Here is a 19,112-nt window from a genome sequence, read left to right on the forward strand (position 1 = left end):
GAGCGGCGGTCCGCGCTGTCTGTCTGACGCTGTTGCCCTGATCTGCCTTTCAGATCGGTTGTACTTCGCCACTTTACGAAATAAACCGAAAAGTACCGTAAATACCCACTACTTCTGCACTGATGAGGAACTGGTCTACGAAAAGTAAGTGGTGTGATCTGTTTGTGTTTTTCATATTCAAAGTGAAATTCAAAGTATGCTCAGGTGGCTGAGATTCTTCCCAACGCTCTCTAATGCTATGTAGAAGATTTTTGCCCCACTTAGCTACTTGCACAAATTATGAATATAAAGTTAGCCTGAGTATATTTCTACATTGGCTGAAAGTAGTTTAACAAGATTGCTATTTTAAAGAAACAAAAAACCACCTACGAGACCAGTTAAAAGGCTTAAATTGTGGTTGAGCTAGGGGAAGGATATCTGAGTTTTGTAAGATTTGTTTATAAGGTGGAGAAGATCTCTCAAGACTAATTACATCTTATTAAATGGTGTCTTAAATAGAAGGCTGTTGTTTGGTATGAATAGATGGAACAATAGTTTGGTTTATATGTATTTTCCTATATAGAGAGTATGAAGTGATCACCTCTTACACAGAATGCAAAACGTTAATGTGCTTTTGAAGAACATCTGCAACTTTTTTAGAAGTCTGCAAAAGGTTTTGAGGTAGCACTTCCTGCTGGCTTTTGTAACTTTGGAACAGCAGAAAAAATATTTTCTGTGAAGTAAAAGCTTCCTTGTTTGGAAGAAACTGACAGCACATAGGAGGTCATCAGTAAAATTGATTATACTTGTCAATACTATTAAAGGACATAAAATACACTAAACAAATAAAGTAATTGCTCTATGCTGTTCTTTAAAAAATAGTTGCTCTACACTGTTTCCAGATCAACTGCTTCATGTGTAATGATATATCTAGCCACTGGACAAGGGGTTTGCTGCAGCACAAGTGAAACAAAAAACTTAGTTCTACTTTAAATCTAACTTTCTTTCCATGTGAGTTGAAGAATTTGTGAGAATCGGCCATTCATCCTTCCTGTCTCTAGTGACTCATTACTGCTTCTGTGAAGATGTAAACGAATCTCCCTTGGTTTCTAGTTTACTTTCTATGCACACCTTACCGTTTTAGGATTTCTTTTTTACATGTTTTTGAGTCTTCATTAATCTTCAGGGGTGTGATTCGTTCCCAAAGTTGACTGTTGTAATTAACTGCTTGGGTTGGGAGCAGGTTCTGTAGTGATGATTAACTAATTTAGGTTGGAAGGGACCCCAGGAGTACCCTAAGGCAAGGCTGACCTAGTATTAAAAGCAGAATTCAACTGGAGAAGTCCTGAGCAATTTATGTTATATGAATATGTTGCACTTCTTTAATGAAAGAAAAACTTGATCTTGCATCTCTTCTAAGACTTCTACGTTAGGCTTGACCTGAGGTATTTTATTTCTGCTTCTTAATATGGTTCTAGGAGGGTGAAAGAATCTTATGTAGGAGGGTGGGTGGAGCAGTTCTGTACTCTGTTAGTTACAGATGATCACACTAACCAAGGACTGTAACTGGGGTATTTTGTGTGAGGACAGTATCATACTTAAAAAAAAAAAAAGTACTACAAAATTTGAGGGGGAGGAAAAAAGGCAGTATTCTTTAACATGTATAAAGGAAATTCACTAAGTATACGCCTTAACCCAACTACCTGTTAACCACATACCAGGGTGTAACTTGATACCAGATATAATTACAAGATAAAGGAAACTTTTCTTCCTTCCAGTATCTTCTAGGGCATGTCTAAAGGTTTTGGACACTTAACTTGTGGTGTATTTTCTGAATTTATAGTTCCTAATCTATTTGGTCTTTTAACAATATATCCTATATTTGATACCATAATAGTACTCTCTCTTTTGTACTTTCAAATTAGAATACTAAAACATAATATGAGGTAGAAATTGACAGTTACCATGTGGTATGAATGAATTTTGTGTAATAACCTAACTCTTTCACATAACAGGGCTGAAATTTCCCCTGATACTTGTATTGCAGCACCCATCACTGTCAGTGTATGCAATATTTGGTGGTAAAACCATACCTGAGCTTGTTTTTTTTCTTTCTGTTTTCTCTCTCATCCCCAAAGAAGTTTGTATTGTCTAAGGGAAGTTAAAGCAGGTGTCAGTAGGGTTACCATTTCATATATATATATTTTAAATATCTTTCTAAAATGGCAAAGCTAGAGGCAAAGTGAGGAACTGAATGCAAGTCTTTTGGTTCTTGGGTAAATACTGATTTTACTATAGCTTCCCTTTTCCTTATGCTCATCAGTGGGCTTGACATCAGGCTGTTGTGTTTCACAGGCTGCACAGCAAAGTGAGGGGCCTGACATCAGGGATTGTCTGTAAGTAGCAGTGAAGTGTAAATTTAATACACTGGACTGGATCTTCTGCTCGTTTTCTTCAAAAATGCAGCCTTCTTCCTGAGAAAGTGATTAGAAATATTTGTTACATGATAGCAAAATAAACAGTTGGAAGTGAATATTGAAGTGCTATAGCTCAGGACAGTGGTTTCCAGAGTCTTCATTCAAAATGGCCTGTCTGTGCTCTTCTTGCCAATCAAAGTTTCATGGCCGCTTCTGCTTTTTAGTCAAATGAGTTGTTCAGATTGTTACCAGAAGGAGGATAGGAGAAGTCTGCTCAAGCACAGAATCCTCAGCACAAACAGTCCTAGGATCAAAATTGCTTATTGGCATAATTTAGTTTAGATGCATTGCTCTAGTGACAAGACAAAGATCCCTCATTGTGTGTGGAAGTAAACTGCTTTTCTTTGGGCTGTTGCTCTGTTAACTCTAGTGATAACTCTTAAGTATGAGGGGTTACAGAATTTTATTTAGCTGACTGTACTGAGGTGTCAGTTTATTTTCACTGAAGCAATATATGATCTGAAAACCTGATGAATATGTAGGTTTGGGGTTGTCTGATTACAAAGAGCATGTTATTGGATCCCATAGTACTTAAAGTCTCACTGCCTCGCTTCCCTTTTTTCCTCCACTCTTGGAAAGACATAAGGAAGTAATAGTGTTTATTAATAGTATACCCCATTTATTTATCAAAACAGCTGTAGCACTAGATCTAATGGTTTTGAAAGTTTTTGGTCTAATAAATGCTGACTTGTTCTTGCAGCTTGTCATGTGACTTATCACTAAATCGTACACAGGGTGGTTATGTAATCTTGAGTGCTTTAGCCTTCGGTTTTCACTTGAAGTTGTCAACTGTTCTAATGAATTCATAACACTGTCTTCACTTATTTAAGCATCCACAGTTTTAAAAATAATAAAGATAGGCTAAAATGCTTTTAAGAACATCTCAAATACTAGCTGACTAGGAACTCACTACCAGAACTGTCACTATTTTAGTTAAATGTGCTGCAATTTAACCTTGAACCCATTATGTTAGGTAAATGGTATGTAAATTCCTCAGTTGAGGGAACAAGAAACCTGAATGAATGTATCCAATTCTGAATCCTCTTTTTTTGATTGTTCTGTTTCTGTAAGAATTTTGTCAGTCTTGTTCTGCAGTTCTGAGGTCCCTATACTGAGGAAGTCTGCACTACTGCTTATAAGAGAATACAATCTTTCAGGGAAGTGTAGTGCGGGTAACTATTACTTCAGGAAAACAGAGTTAATGAGAAATAATCCAGCTTGAAGAAGACTGTCATTTGGCAAATAGATAAGCCTTGCCTTGGCAAGACCTCAATTAATGAGTTAGGCACTAGTAAGAAGCTTTTTGTTCTCCAAGAATAGTGTCTTTCATGTTTCACCTTTCAGTAAACAGATCTGGGTTGAGAATACTACACTTGGCTGGTTAACTTGGCTTTCACATTTTTATCAAAGCAACTTTCTATGTCCTTTTTGTTGCTGAATAGTTTTCTCAAACAAAATTAAAATTTAGATAATGAGAAACAGAATTCTCTTACTGATAAATTATAATGGCAGCTTTCATAAATCATAATGTTCTTATTCAGCCATTTGTTCAGACTGCAGATCTCTTGTATAAACAGCTTTTGCAGATCTGGTCTCTGACATCTTGTGAGCAGCTGTAAAAGTAATTAATATTATATTCTCTGTACGTCCTATGTTTTACACTGAAACTTCCTTTCAAGCCATGGTATGTTACTTGCCCATTTCACAGCAGTCTTAATGTTAGCTCCTTTCAGTTCAAGCAGTCAAATAAGACTCAAATGTTTAGCTACAACGATATCAAATGAGTACTGCTTGGACTTTGACTTGTAGGACTCATTTCCTTCACTGCATGTGTATATGCAAAGAAGCAGTTTCTCTTTCCTGTGAGAAGAGTAAGGGTTAACTTGTTTATTTTCAGTTTGCCTAAATGCTGCTTTGGCTACCCAGTAACAGTACTTGCATAGGAAACTTGAACTTCTCCGTTGTTTTGTGGCTTATATCATTTGAAAGGAAAAAGAAAACTTAGCCTTGTTACAACAAACAGAGCTTCACACAGAAAACAGGGAATTCCTTGTTCACATCAGCAGCTTTTGAAGACTTGTATTTGACTATCAGATGACCGAGATAACTTACTAAGCTAAAGTCCACAAAAAAAATTAGGAAATTTCCCAGCTTTTAACTTCTATCAATGTGAATGTAGATACAGACAAACCTCATATACTAATTCCAGGGTGTATATTACCGGGATACCTATTTTGTATGTCTAGTTCTTACACATGAGTATTAAGAAAAGTACTCCAGTTTTTTATTTTCCATCTTAAAATGGTAGATTTTAAATTTGTTGCAAACAAGAAAATTAGAAGACCTAAGAACAGAGAGTGTCAGCTTTTCCTTAGACACAAACTGCTGACATAGTTTTATGTTTGAAACTTGTTAACAACTCTGGTGGTCTCTCTAGTCCAACAGTTTCATAAATTGTATACCCACACATTGCTTTAGCATATCAGTTGTCAGATCTTCACATGGAAAAGATAAAAGCAATCACCGAAAGTATTGAGGATTTTTTTGTTTGTTTATTTGCAGTAAAAGGGTGACAGGATAAAACAGATCTGTTTGTTAGACTCCAGTTTTTTATTGGATGGGAGCATAACTTGATATAGGAAACTGCTTATGAGAAACTTGGCCTCTGTTAAGATGACTTTTTTCAATATGGAGTAGGTTTTTAACATGACCTGAAGATTCTTCTGTAGGGAAAGTTCTTGATGTCAAGGAGCATTTGTATCACAAATGTGTATGTCTGGAATAGCTATTTAATAATCTATAACTTGGATCTGTGCGATTTTGTTGGATTTTGAAGAATCAGGATCTTGAGGATTTGGAACATTGAAGGGGAAATGGAGTGAATACTTGGTGTTTTGCATAATCCAGAGCCTCTGCATTATTCCTACCTTCAGATGCAAGCAGTAGGGTGATATATAATTTCTAGGGTTATATTTGCTGTATCATCCTTCATCCACTCAGAAGTGTGCAATCCCTAAGTAGCATTAAGTGTTAGGGATTGTGTCTCAGCCCAGATAAGAAAGCTCCTAGCAATTCACATGTTACTGGAGTTGGTGGGACTAGACAAGACAGTGCCATTGAGCATCCCCCTTTGTTCATGCGCTAGGGAGCAAGACCCGGAGAAAGAAGACTAATAGGTAAGATTTCCTGACCAGCATTTAGGTTGTAATGAGTGTGTGAAGTGATCCTCTTGGCTTTCATCCAGAAACTTTGTTGCATGTCAGATGTGTTCAGCTTATGATTTGAACCATTTATCTATAGCAGCCAGTGGGCAACTTCTGCAGCAGCTGGTTCTTGCACTGCTTAATGGCTGGATTCAGAGCATGTGCAGCAAGGGCCTTACAGTGCAGTGACCTGGATGTTCCAGTAATCCAGCCTAGGAAAGGCGGAGGGAAAAGCAAGTTGAGAGTGCTTTTCTTATTCTAATTCAGTTGCAATGGTTAATTTTAATAGGAAGCTGGATCTTTGTAAAATGCTGAAAAATTAGGGTAGTTTTTCAGTTAGGAAGCTGTATTTCTGCTGGTTCGTGAACTTCTTGTGGTTAATCTTTTGGTTTGAGTAGTTAGAAGTGTGGGGTGCTCCTGTTTGGCCAGAAAAAATGACTTCATATGGTTTCTAGTCTCCAAGAAGGCAATCTTCCTACCTAAAGGAGTAGTTGTACTCCAATTCTAGTGTATGTACTCCAGAAAATGATTGCAATTGTTCAACTGTCCCTCTGTTTTCAAGTTATGAGGTTGGCTGTGATGTTAATATGGAGTTTAAAAATTAATTTCAAAGTCTGCTAGGCAATATATTCCTTCATTGACCATAACTAGGCTCTATCCAATAGTTCAATATGTGAAAGTTGTTCATAATTCTTCTGCTCTACTAGGGTCAGCGCTATTCAAATGCTTGGTAAAAAGTGACGTTAGCATTCAGAAGAGGTGCATGTGGCTTGAGCTGACTCATGGCACCTTCACGTGGCATCCCATGGAACTGCAGTCAGAAGCAACTTGAGTTGCTGTCCTAAAATGCTGTGGACTACACCATTAAATTCCCTGGAAGAATAGACAGCAACTGCTTGCATGACAGAGTAGACCAACAAGTTCTTTGTGGGCTGGCCTTTCTAGGTGGATGGCCATTCCTGTGATACAATACAGAAAATACCTCAGAGGGCGTGCTATAAGAACTGATAGGAAGGAGTGGTTCCAGGAGTTTATTCTAAGGAGAATACAGATACAAGAAACCTACAAGAAAGTGCTTCCAGGTAGCATTGTGGTAGTATTTTTGACGTAGATTATTTAAATAGTCATCTAGTATATTCTGGGCTTTTGCTACTTCTTAGTTTGAGAAGCATAAGCATAGCAAGTTTCCATGGGATGAGGGGGAAGAATAATTTAAGCTATCATCTAAGTACTTGATTAAAACAAAATATAATTAAATGTAGATTAATACCATACTTGCTTTGTGTTCCTCGTATCTGGTTCCCACCTCCATTCTGAATGACTGTTTCTCTTAACTGGCTTAAGCTTCAGAGGCATTCTGGTTTCTTATTGTGTATAAATGCTTCCTAAAACATCTAGATACAAAGAAAGCCTATTACCTGTAAAAGAGATGGAAGTAGAATAATATTGGGGAGATAGTTATCAGTGACTATCATATAATAAGATTTTATTTCTTATGTTTTTTATCTTCAACTTTTGCCAGATAAAATTCTTTGTTCGGATGGTGACTTTGTGTGTCATTTCTTCCCCATTCCCCATAGCCCCCATTTCCTGTATTCCACTTATATTTAACTCAATGTCAAAATTCTGTTCTTAACAAAATCCTCTAGGTGAGTCAGGGTCAAGTGTATAATTCAAGTACAAAAATGGGCTGTTATACTAAAAGTAATGAGGGTGCATAAGATTAAACCCTTCTGTTTAAACATGTCAGAAACTGTGTTTAGTTCTAAGCATATAAGTTGAAGAAAGGTTTTGTTGATCAGAGTTCATTGACTTCAATACAGAGTATTATCTTTCAGAGAACTCTTTGATTTGGAGGTTTATAAAGCACTTGTTTCATTTGGCCCCATTAAAAAATGGACATTCAAATTTATTCCAATTAAGATGTATTAAGTGGAGAAAGTTAAAATTGTACATGTAGCAAATAACATTGTGGCAGATACCTGAGGGAGAAGTTTTATCAACAAAGCCAACGGCTGGTTTATACTGCATACATGGTGTTATGTAAATCCCTTGGGAATTGCCAGTGTTTGGTAATCCTGTAGGTAATCATGCTGGTGCAACACTGACCAAAAGTACCTTTTTTTATGATTGTGTTTGGATTCTGAGAAATATTTCTGCAGCATAGACAAACAGTGGTAATACCAGAGTCTTAAACATGGATACTTTTTTTTGTGTTAAGAGAAGCACAGCATACTTAATGATAATAGGTGATGGAGAAATAGTCACTCTAAGATTGTGACATCTTTAGCTTGGCAGCTGAGAGAATCTGATGAGCTTTACTTTGTAGAAAATAATCACTTCATGGATAGACTCAAATGTATTTTATCCTTATCCCCACCAAAATAGTAAATAATGTGTCTGTTGTGGATAAATTGACTTGTAAATTCATTTAAATGTACTTTTCCTACACTTCTGTTTAAGTTTAATCATGTGGAAAAATAGAAGTGGATATATGACTTCATATTGATGTCCTTCTAACAAATGAATAGTAATAGAAGCTTATCCTAAAGCATGATTGTCGTTCTTCAGTACTTTAGATGAACTGTGTATTCAGTTATCTTTGAGCCGATCAAAGCTACTTTGCTCACACTGGTTTGAAAAAAAAAAGTATTCTGTATTCTAGTGACTATCATATTCCACACTTCCACACTACTTCTAAAAATATTTTCTGCAAAATAATCATAAAATCTTAAATTCTACTCTTTCATCCTATATTTAAGTGAAAGAATACTCTAAAGTTAATGGAACAAAATAGGATTGGGTTTTTTGTTTTGAGAAGGTGTTAGTGCAGCAGAATGGGATGAGAAGTTGGTAAGCCTTCTATATAGCTTTCCTAGATGCTATGTTCACTCCAGTGTTGTTAGAGCTCTGGTTTTAACTTATTTGTCGTAACTTATACTTGTCCTCCTTAGAACTTTTTGTCTCATCTGTAGTAAAAACTGTATGAAGGGTTTTATTTTAAAAATAGTAAGTCTGCCAGATATGGTCAACAGTTATCTAAGAAAACATGAGGAACACTGAAGTTAAACCCTGATTTACTGTGACTGCAATTTTGTCTTGAGTTAGTTAACTTCTATACAGTCTACAAATAAAGTCCGAAGAGTTGGACGGCTTAGTCTTTCACCCAGTTAATGAGCTTCTGTAATTAAGCATTATGTCATAATATTTTGTGCTGAAGGGTTGAACTGAATCTTAACAAACACTTATGTTGTTACTGAATACTGTGAAGTAGGTGATACTGAAATAGCATTGGTGTGGCAGGCAGGTCATACGGCCTAGGCAGTAATCAGACTAACGTAGTTGTCTCTCTTCACACTTGGCTTGGTTTTTTTGTTTGAGAGAATGTGGGAGGAGGATATTGATGAAGTTATAAGCACCAAAAAGATGGGGCACTCCTACTTCATTGTGTCCACTTAGAATAGCAGAATGCCTGAAGCTGGAAGGCACCTCTGTAGATCTCTAATCCAACCCCTGGGCTCAAAGCAAGGTCAACAAGAGCGAGTTGTTTAGCCTTGACTCCACAGCCTCTCTGAGCAATCTCTTCCCAATGTTTGACTGCCTTCAAAGTGAAAGTTTTCTTGTTATGTTTAACTGGAACGTAATTAATTTTCCTGAAAAATAAGCCCTCTGCCATGGAGAAGAAAGCTTTAAAGGTACTACCACCTATTCTATCATCTGATTTCAGCAAGTTTTCACTACTTCAAAGCCCAGAAGTTGTAGAACATAGTTACCTTTTTCTTTTGTCATTCCCCAAATAACATCCATTCAGATGCTGATGGCCCGTTTTGTTTGTCAATAGGCAAGAAGTGTCCTTTGATGGAAAGACTTAAGGCAGAGCAGATTAAAACAGTTTTAGTCCATTATTACTGTAATATATAACATATGCATCAACACACTTTTATAGACCATCAAGATAGACTTCTATACACAAAAAGGAAAAAAAAAATTGGAGAAAGCTTGCAACTTAAATTTTGAACAATTTTGCACAATGGTGAATGCTCTAGAAGATGACATTGTAAGTTGCTTGCATAAAGGCTGCTATTACTTGTAAAGGTGCCCATGTGAAGGGTTAACTGGGAAGAGCACTGTGAATCCCTACCAGGAACTTGCTTTTATTGTACAATAATTTTCCTGTACAGACTACTGCTACTAGCTCTTATCCTAAGGACAATGATTACTGCTTCAAAGGTAAAACGAATATTTAAGAAGAATCTAGACTAGAGAAACAAAACCAATCAGAATACATGAAATAAATACTAAAATGGAAAAGAGCCTAGAGACAAGAGGAATGGGGGAAAAAGGGAAACATAATTATATGCAAAGTATATATGTAATATATACTCTCTGGAGTAGTGGAGGATGGGATAAAAAGAAGTAAGCTTAAATTTCAGAGATCAAGACTGAGGTTATTAAAGAAATTTTACTACCCATAAGAAATTCTATTTTGCTTATTCATAATATCTAATGACATATTCTCATCTTAAGCAGTTATAGAACCTTTATCTAGAATGACATCAGCATGGCTTAAAGGGGAGTAGATCATGTCTACCCATGATACCATGGGATGAAGAAAAAATTTCTGTAGTTAGTGTGTGTTTGTAATAGAAAGGGTGGTTACTGGAGCATCAAATGCTTTCAAATTAATTGTTGCTATTGTCCTCTTAAATCAATAAAGGGCTTATCTGTTCCACCATATGTAGTGGCTAGTTGATATCCTCCAAAAGTTACTGATTTGCAGCTTTAACTATCAACAACATGCATGTTGAAATTTGCTTAGCTCTTTTGTGTAAGTAACATCTTTCTTTGTTCTTTTTCTCCCAGTTTCTATGGAGATTTTGGACCTCTAAATTTGGCAATGTTATACAGATACTGCTGTAAACTAAATAAGAAGTTAAAGGTAAGCTTTGTTTAAAAACAATGTTCTTATATTTTTGTGTTTTGAAATTTGACTAAAACATATTATCCAGTTTGAAGGTGGTTGTTAGGTGCTCATTATCTAGATGGTTACTACTAAGCTTTAAGGTTATTCTTTGTTCCGAATTATTTTCCTTCAGAAGAATGGAAAACATTTAATATGCTCTCATTTTTGCATAGCACGTGAGACACTGAAGGATATGTTCACCTTTTTTCATAATGATTTCAAGACAATGGTAACAAAAAAAATCTTCTGGATGTTTCATGGGTTTGTAGCTAATGAAGTGGGTATGCTAGTATGAGTAACTGAAAAAACATATTAAAAAAACAACCAAGCAAAGACCTCAACACCCATAGACAAGAACAAAATATGGGCCTTGAAATCACGCTATTTAAACTGAGTCTAACTCAGTGGAAAAGTTAAAACCTCTGAATCTCATTCAATTTAATAAAATATTGCTTCTAATAAGTGTTATGGAAAAGTGGTTTTACCCATATAAAAATGGTTCCTTTTTCTGTCTTTTAGAAGTGTCATTCCCTATCAATTAATTTGTGGAAGCTTTATTTTCTTGCTTCCATGTAATGATTGTTGATTCACAGCAATTCTGAGTTGCTCTTCACTAGAGAAAATTTTGGTATCTTCTTTGCATACCACAGTAGCTTTTTCTTTTGACGGCAGTGTTGGTCCTTTCTTTATAAAGTTGTCTAGCATCTGTAAATGCAGCAATTAATTCTGAAGATCACTGTGACTGAATTTTGTTCTAACAACACTGTCCTGTCATAAAACCGCAAGCCTGATGTGGGATGGTGTTGGCCAGAAACTGAAGACCTGGCAGCTACTCACTCACCCCTAACCCAACCGCTGTGTGGAACAAGAGCAAAACTGAGGAAAAACTCGTGGGCTGAGATAAAGACAGTTAAAGTGAGGGAGCAAGAAGTGGGGAGAGATGAGGGGGGAACAAAACAAGTGGTACAAATACAATCACTTACCACCGCCCAGCACCAGAAAGACTGCTCCTCAGTTTTATTGGTGACTGTGATGTTATATGGTATGGAATATCCCTCTGGTCAGTTTGGGCCACCTGTCCTGGCTATGTGCCCTCCCAGTATCTCGCCCCCCCTAGCCTACTTGCTGTGAGGGCAGAGTGACAAAGAGAAAGGCTTGATGCTGTGCAAGCACTGTTTGGCAGTCAGGTAGTCTTAAGAGGAGGATCTACAAATTGAGGGGTTTGTAGAGTTGGTATAACCTTTTTGCAAAAAAAGTGCTTCTAGTGAAAATTTAAATTGCTTCTTAATACATAAACTTAGTTATAAATAAAACCCTCTGATATTTCTTATTTTGAATGTCTGTGTTCATATTGTGAAAACATTGGATTTGCTGTTTCTGTGTTAACACTGAATAGAGCTTATAAATACATTATCACCCTATTTTCCAGTGCCACTGTACCATTCAAACACATGACCAATGATGTTCATTCACTAGGAATCTGGTTTTTTACCTTAATTCTCTGTTTGTGACCTTATTTGAGTTATTAAGACTGTGGAGAATGCTTGCTGTGTGAAGCAGTTACTCCAGAGAAGAACCATTAATAAACCTACTATTCTAACTTTCACTGTGTCTATGAGGACTGGAGAGATTAGTTCTGTTTTCTCTAGATTCAAATTGAGACTGTGAGTTTGGGATCTGAATACAGCCTCATACATCACTGTTGAAGTTGACGTAGAACACCTTCAAACTAGACCCTAGGTACCAAGAGTTTCACCCAGAAAATAAGAGCACAACTAATACCTCAGGACTTGTTTTGATTTTTTTTTTTAAACAATTCAGTATTAAACAGGAATGTCTCTACAGTTCTTATTCTTGTTATAAGACCATCATCTGCATTGAATGAGACAAGCAGCTTGTCTTGTTACAATGGCTTGTAATCATGGTGGTGTAAAGATCTTATAATGGAAGAATACACAGGGGAGCCAAATTGAAACTGAATTAGTTACTCTGAGATTTGCAGGGTTGGTTTAGCAAACTGTGATGTCATTTCAATGTAACTTTTAAATTTTTTGAAAAGAAGCAAACACAGAGTGCTACGTGAAGAGCAGAGATGGTCAGGAACAGGACAGAGAAATCTCATGTAAATCAGCTGCAGTCTCAGCTGGGAGGAGGTGCTGTTTGTTGCTGCTGCCTTACCAGAGGCTAATTCCAAACAGGTTAATTTAAACTGCTAGTGCATAATAGAAAAGGGTAACCTGAGAGCACAACCACTTGAAAGTAATACCTGAAATCAAAACAGCTAAAGCTTGGAGTGCTGCCTGAGTGGTACAGAAACTGACACATGAATAGATTCCAGTCTGGCTGAGTGGCACTACCCCTGAGGTAGGCCAGTACCTGCTAATGTAAGCTTGGCTCTTCTAGTAGTTGAAGTATACACCAGACTCTGTCCTCATTTAGGTACTGTCTGCAGTGGGTAAGTAGGCTTGTAAGACCAAATCCCACAGCTGAAGTATGCATCTGATGTGTGTCTACAGACTACTGCTCAGCTTCACTAGTTGAGAATTTTAGATTCACTGCTTCTATTCTTCTACTCCTCACCTTCTCATGTCTGTCCTTCACAAGTGTCCCTGAGAGGGTTCCTGAGGCCTGAACTGGTGTGTAAGACAGAAGTTCATGACCTGTGATTTACCTGCTCACAAGGCATTGATGTGATGAGCAGCTGCAGCAGCAGAAGTATAGTCATTCTCATGTGGCACCAGGGGACACACAGGCAGCCTGTGATGAGTGCTTCAGAGACAGAAGTGCTGATTGGGCTGAGGACATGGAGAAAGAGTCCTGTTGGGCAACCTGCTGCTTGCATACTCTTACATTAAGGGTAACTGCGCCTCGTGACTGACAAGCTGATGACGGGAAGCAGAAGGCACCGCAGGTTATAATTCTGTGGAACTCTGGCCTCTGCTGCAGGATGGTTGCTGTTGCCATACTGCAGCACTTTTGGGACCCTGAGGCAATCACAGTGCTTAAGCCCAGATAACTTCTGCCATGATTTGGTATATACCTGGTTGGGTATGCACTTCATGAACTTTTCTTATGAAAAGAGCCTTTATAAGAAGCATGGCACAAAAAAAAAAAAAAGTATTCACAAGACATGATCATTTTGTGTGGATATGATGTCTCAAAAGGAATTTAGGACTTAGACTTTTAAGTTTAAGACTTCTATGAATAGGAACAGGAGAAGCGAGGGTATAAAAATCTCATTAAAACAAACAAACCCCACAAACTGCCTCTCCAAGTTTTTCAGCTGTATCTGTTTCTGTTTTGGAAGAAGAATTAGACATGGAGGAGGTTTTCTGCGTTCCCTTCTCCTTTCTTGAGGGACAGGTGGAGAAGGAGAACAGTACCAGTTTGAAAAGTGCTAATGGCAGACCAACACTTTGAAGTAAACTATTGTAACTTTATGGTGACTGATTTTAAAAACAGTAAATACCTCTGTTCTGAAGAGCTGAAGAATTTATTCAGGTATACATTTTCTGAGAAAGATGGAGCTTAAGTCCTGGTTAGGCTTGACAGGAAAACCTTTCTGACCTTGTTATGTTTGTAGTGTTTTGATTGCTGATTGCTATGGAGAAGATCTTGACTAGCTAAGTCAACAGCAAGAAAAAATGCTTGGCCATGCTATCTTCCTACTTGTTCCTTGAGTTCTGTTTGGGGAAAAAATGCTGGACTAAGCAACTGTGATTCATTTACGAAATAAATATTTTTTCTTCTGTATAAATGTGTGATTTCATAAAAACTGCTTTAAAAAACCTGCTGTGTGTGTTTAAAAAACCTGTTTCATGTGTGTGTAGCCTTACACAATCTCACTAAATTGAGAAGCAGGGGTAATCAGAGAGGGAGTGTTGCTGAGATAAATGATACCAAGTACGGAAGATCAAAGACAGGAGAGGGAAGGTTCTGGCAGGCTTATGAACTATGGGGTTAACGTTTCTTGTACACTAACTGTATTGCTGCTGGATCACAGAGGGGTTTGGTTTTGATATAAATAAACCACTGGGCATACACATGGAACTGTAGTAATTGCAAACATCTCCTTTAGGACAGCTTAGATTTTGAGGCAGGTTTCATGTACATGTTTTAATACACCATTTTCTATGGACAGTTTGCCAGCCTTGTATTCACTGCTATTTATATGTATATATTACATATATATATGCATGTGTATATATATAAAAAAATAGTATTTGAATTGGTCTAGGCTTATTAAACAAATTCCAGTAATTTCTTGCTTGAATAATGCAAGTATGTGAAACCATATCTGTTAAATAAAATACTATCAAATAATCTGGTGACTCTAAACAGGTGTCAGTCTAGTAGTGGTCCACAGTGGCACCTTCTAAACCTGTCAACTATTTTTGTGCAAGTAAATCTCTATTGAGGTCTTGAAGGATCAAGAGCTATTAAACAAAAAACAAAGTAACCTCCCAGTGAAAATAATGTGTTCTGGCACCCTCTCATGCATCCAATGAATTGGGTTTTATCACCTAAAGCAAAACCTGCTGCACTTTTTTTGTAACCTCTGCTTTTAGTTCAGAAGGTTGTCTTTGAGTGTGTTCCTCTGGGATAGATCTTAACAGATCTGTTCTCTTATATTGTTACATTTTGTCTTCTAATGATGTGTGAAACTGCTAATATTTTCTTACTAGTAAAGAAAAATATCTTTAGTGCCTCATAGTGCATGTGTTAGTTTTGTTTTAGAAAAAAAGATTATTTGCAACTATGTTACTATATTATCTCTAGCTGTAGTTATTCTGTGGACAACTTGTATTGAAAAATTCCTTGTTGAAACATTTTTGATTCTTCTGAGTTGCACAGTATATAAAGGAACTAAAGCCCTAATCCATTCAGGTGGAGCTCTGGAGCTATAAAAATAGTCACCTGAAAGAACTGTCTTTAACACTTACTGTCATTGGACCTAGCTAAAGGAATAGACTTAGCTTATGAAACATGATCATAAAATCAATATTTTAAAAAATAGATAGTATAGCTTAGTATTGATATTGAAAGTGTACTGAGTTGAGAATTTGTGCGTTAATGTTAATAGAGGCATTGCATTGACACTTCAGCAAATGCTGTAAAACTTGATTTTCTGTAGCTTGTGTGGAAATAAAAACAGCGGTTTGTTTTACAGGCTCCTGAAAAGTAAAATTCTGCTGTTTTCTGGTTGCTATGCTGTAAGCCATTAATTGATGTCAGTTTTCAATTTTGTGTTAAAACTTCAGTCAGGATTCAAAAACATGTAAACATTTTGAATAGCAATATAGGTCATAAGGACTAAACCCTTACAGTTTGAAAATGAAGCAATGAAAATGATATATTGCTTTAATTTAAAAGTTCTGGGAACTTTTAAAGTGAGCTGTCACTTTTGGCTACTTCAGGTACAAAAGCGTCTCAAAATTGGAATGATCTGATATACCTACATGATTAAAAAAATCCATTCTGTAAAATAAAACAATATGGTCATATTACATAGAACTTACTTCTGGATAGCTGGAAGAATGTGCTTTTTGCAGTTTAGAATAGTATTTCAGGTAAACTGTTGCAAAGAAGTTAACTTGTTGACTGCTACTTATTTTAAAGCTATAATTGAAGTTCTGTCACTGTTGCATAACTACTGTAATCTCATCCAACCTACACATCATGGGTGGATCTGCAGTTAGAGAACACTAAAATTAAAAAACTGAGGAGGGGGAAGAAAGGAGGAATCTTAAAATACTGGGATTAATTTTGTCAAGTTTTATTAATAATTGAATGCTTCACTAATTAAATAACTACTTGTGCGTTGTATGTTTGCACATACACTAAGGGAGAGGTTGCCATTGGTCTCAAGACACAACCTCTTCCAACCAATAGCAACCAGCTATCTCAGAAATTACAGACAAATTTAAATATACTCAGCTGTGATAACTCTCATTCTGTGGAAGTTTTGGGTAATAAGACCAGACTGGAATGTGCAGTTAGAACGGCTATTAGACGTGCTGTTTCTGTGGGGGTGGGGATAAGATGCTCGCTGTGATACATACATTGGTTTTCTCCCAAGTTCATAATCTATTTGGTTTTTGCAAAATCCATTTCTGTGGTTAAAGCTCTCCTAAAATTTGCAATAAGATTTATGATGAGAGTTGATGCTTACAGATTTGCAGAAATGAAATACAGTTGGCACTACTTAAATAAAACACAATTCTGCAGCAGTTACCATATCTCCCACCCCCAAGTGTCATCAGTGCCAAGAGTAGGAAAAGAAAGTAAGTGAAAATTGTCAAATTGGCGTTAAAAACCTGAAGTTAGGTTAACAGCAGCACTGGTATAAAGGCAGGTTATCAAATGTGCAACTATTAAAAATAGAAATGTGCTTCAAATGTTTAGAAGCAGAATCCAGTACATGTGTAGTACTGTAGAAATCTGTCAGGAAAAACATGAGTGATATTTGATGCAGAATATAATGAAAGTGAAACAATTCATGAAGCTAGAAAAAAAAATGCAATAAACTGTCCAACTTGCCATTTTTAAGTGACAGTCTTGTCCCTCTCTGGCTTTAAATAGTTTTGCTGCAGTTTGTCATTATTGTTCTTTTCTGGTGCTTATTGGTCTTGTTTTCAATGGGAGTTTTGTCCACAGGATTCTGACAGAGGCTTCTTTTTTTCCTGAAGAAAGAAGAATTGCAAGTGTTACTAGTTTTGTCTCTGACTATCCTTTTTTTCAGGCTTTTCACTTGTGCAATCTTTTTTTTTCTTAATAAGTTCTTGCTGTCGAAGCTTTCTAAAGATGTCTGTCACCCCGTTTTTAGGTAGTATAGATAGAAGGTGGTATTTAACTTAAAAAATGTCTGTAAGATTGATTGCTTCAGTTTTTCTCCTGTCTTCTCCACAGAATTATGTGCTAAAGAGATTTAACATATAGGAGGGTGTTTTAGTCTGCAAATTGCAATGTCTTTAATCAACATTCATAAACTATTGTTCAGATAATAAAACTTGGAAAAAAAATCCAGTATTTTATATTGAACACTTTTGTTCAACTGCATTTTATAGGATATTTTTGCACAGCGAACTGAGATCTGCCCTGATACAGTGGCTGTTTCAGTGCACTCTTTTCTATAATGTAAGAAGGTTATTCATGGTATCAGTAATTTTTTTCTCCTTTAATTTTAAGAATCTCTCTATAAGAATTTTTCTGACTTATTTTTCAGTTTTGGAAAAGTGACTTTTAAAGTATTTTTAAAGTGTATTTGTCTCTCAGTAAATATACCTTTTTTTTTAACAGTATTTCAGTCTATCAAGAAAGAAGATAGTGTACTATACCAGTTTTGACCAGCGCAAACGAGCAAATGCAGCATTTTTAATAGGTGCATATGCTGTAAGTATTATTTATCACATGGATACTTCTAAACTTTCTTAAGAGACGTCCACTCTGTGCAAAATAGCATCTCAAGTGATGTTCCTTTTAGGGAGCTGGGCAGATTGTCACTTGCTTCTTTTCTTAGCTGTCTGAAAATTTTGCTGTATGAGTTTTAAGGAAGTCCCGTCTTTGGCACTAACTCCGTCTACTTTACTGCACAAGGAGTGGCTTTGGTGGTTCATATGCATGTTTCCCATAGGATACCATTTCACTGAATGTCAAAACCACAAACTTACCTCTAAACCTGGCTGTCTTGGGATCAACGGCTGCTCATGGCAGTAGTGAGATTTACACTAGGGAGGAGGAAGCATTTTATCAGAGTCTTTCTTGAAGTTACAGGACCAGAGGCATTGTGATTATTGAATGGATTTATTTTCTCGGTTAATTTCCATACCTTACCCAGAATAATGCAAAAATTGAGGGATTTCAGCATTCTGGTATTACAGATAATATGCAAAGAGTGTCTTACTTACACAACCCTAATTTATTATAATATCACATAAGTTTTGATAGTCCCAAGCTGACACGTGCACAGCCACTTGTGGGTGTTTGTAGCAGTGTAGCTCAAACTTCAGTGTCACTACTCTACTGTCTGGAACTGGAGCACACTTGGAGAAAACTTGAAGTCTTTTCGATAGCATGTTTTACAGTGATAAAGTATTGAAACTAACAAGCTGCTGGTCCTGAGCCCGACATCCACATGGTCAGCTGAGTTCTAGAAGTCTCTGTAGTCAGGCTTTATACTGTGTGAAAGCTGGTATACTTCTTTCAGGCCTGAGGTCATGCTGAAAGCAAAGCTCAATAAATGTAGATTATAATATTGAAATAATTTAGGTTGCAGATTCTTGTAAGTAAACAAAATGTTTTACTTAAAGTTTGGAGATAGTGCGTAAATGCTTGTGAGAAAGAAGATCTATTTAAATTTAAAGGTGGACAAAAAATCTGGGGTTAGTTCAAATTTTAAACAATCTTTGGGTTAGTTTTTTAATGCTTGGGAGTAGACCTGATGGAATATCTGCAAAACAAATAGTAAGAACAAGTGAGTTAGAATGTTCT

At 36.6% G+C, this 19,112-nt stretch overlaps 1 protein-coding gene across 1 annotated transcript in view; it reads left to right on the plus strand.

The window, feature by feature from the left end:
• Positions 1-53: 53 nt before the first annotated feature.
• LOC104466527 (dual specificity protein phosphatase CDC14A-like) overlaps positions 54-19,112 on the plus strand; it is a gene marked incomplete at both ends in the record, with an annotated part of 36,867 nt that continues 17,808 nt past the window's right edge. Inside the window, 3 exons of the mRNA XM_010079969.1 lie at positions 54-144; positions 10,523-10,598; positions 17,922-18,014. Coding sequence (XP_010078271.1) covers positions 54-144; positions 10,523-10,598; positions 17,922-18,014 — 260 coding nt within the window. The remainder of the gene's footprint in view (positions 145-10,522; positions 10,599-17,921; positions 18,015-19,112) is intronic.

Source organism: Pterocles gutturalis, unplaced genomic scaffold (genome assembly GCF_000699245.1).
Source record: "Pterocles gutturalis isolate BGI_N339 unplaced genomic scaffold, ASM69924v1 scaffold40814, whole genome shotgun sequence".
Taxonomy (NCBI): domain Eukaryota; kingdom Metazoa; phylum Chordata; class Aves; order Pterocliformes; family Pteroclidae; genus Pterocles; species Pterocles gutturalis.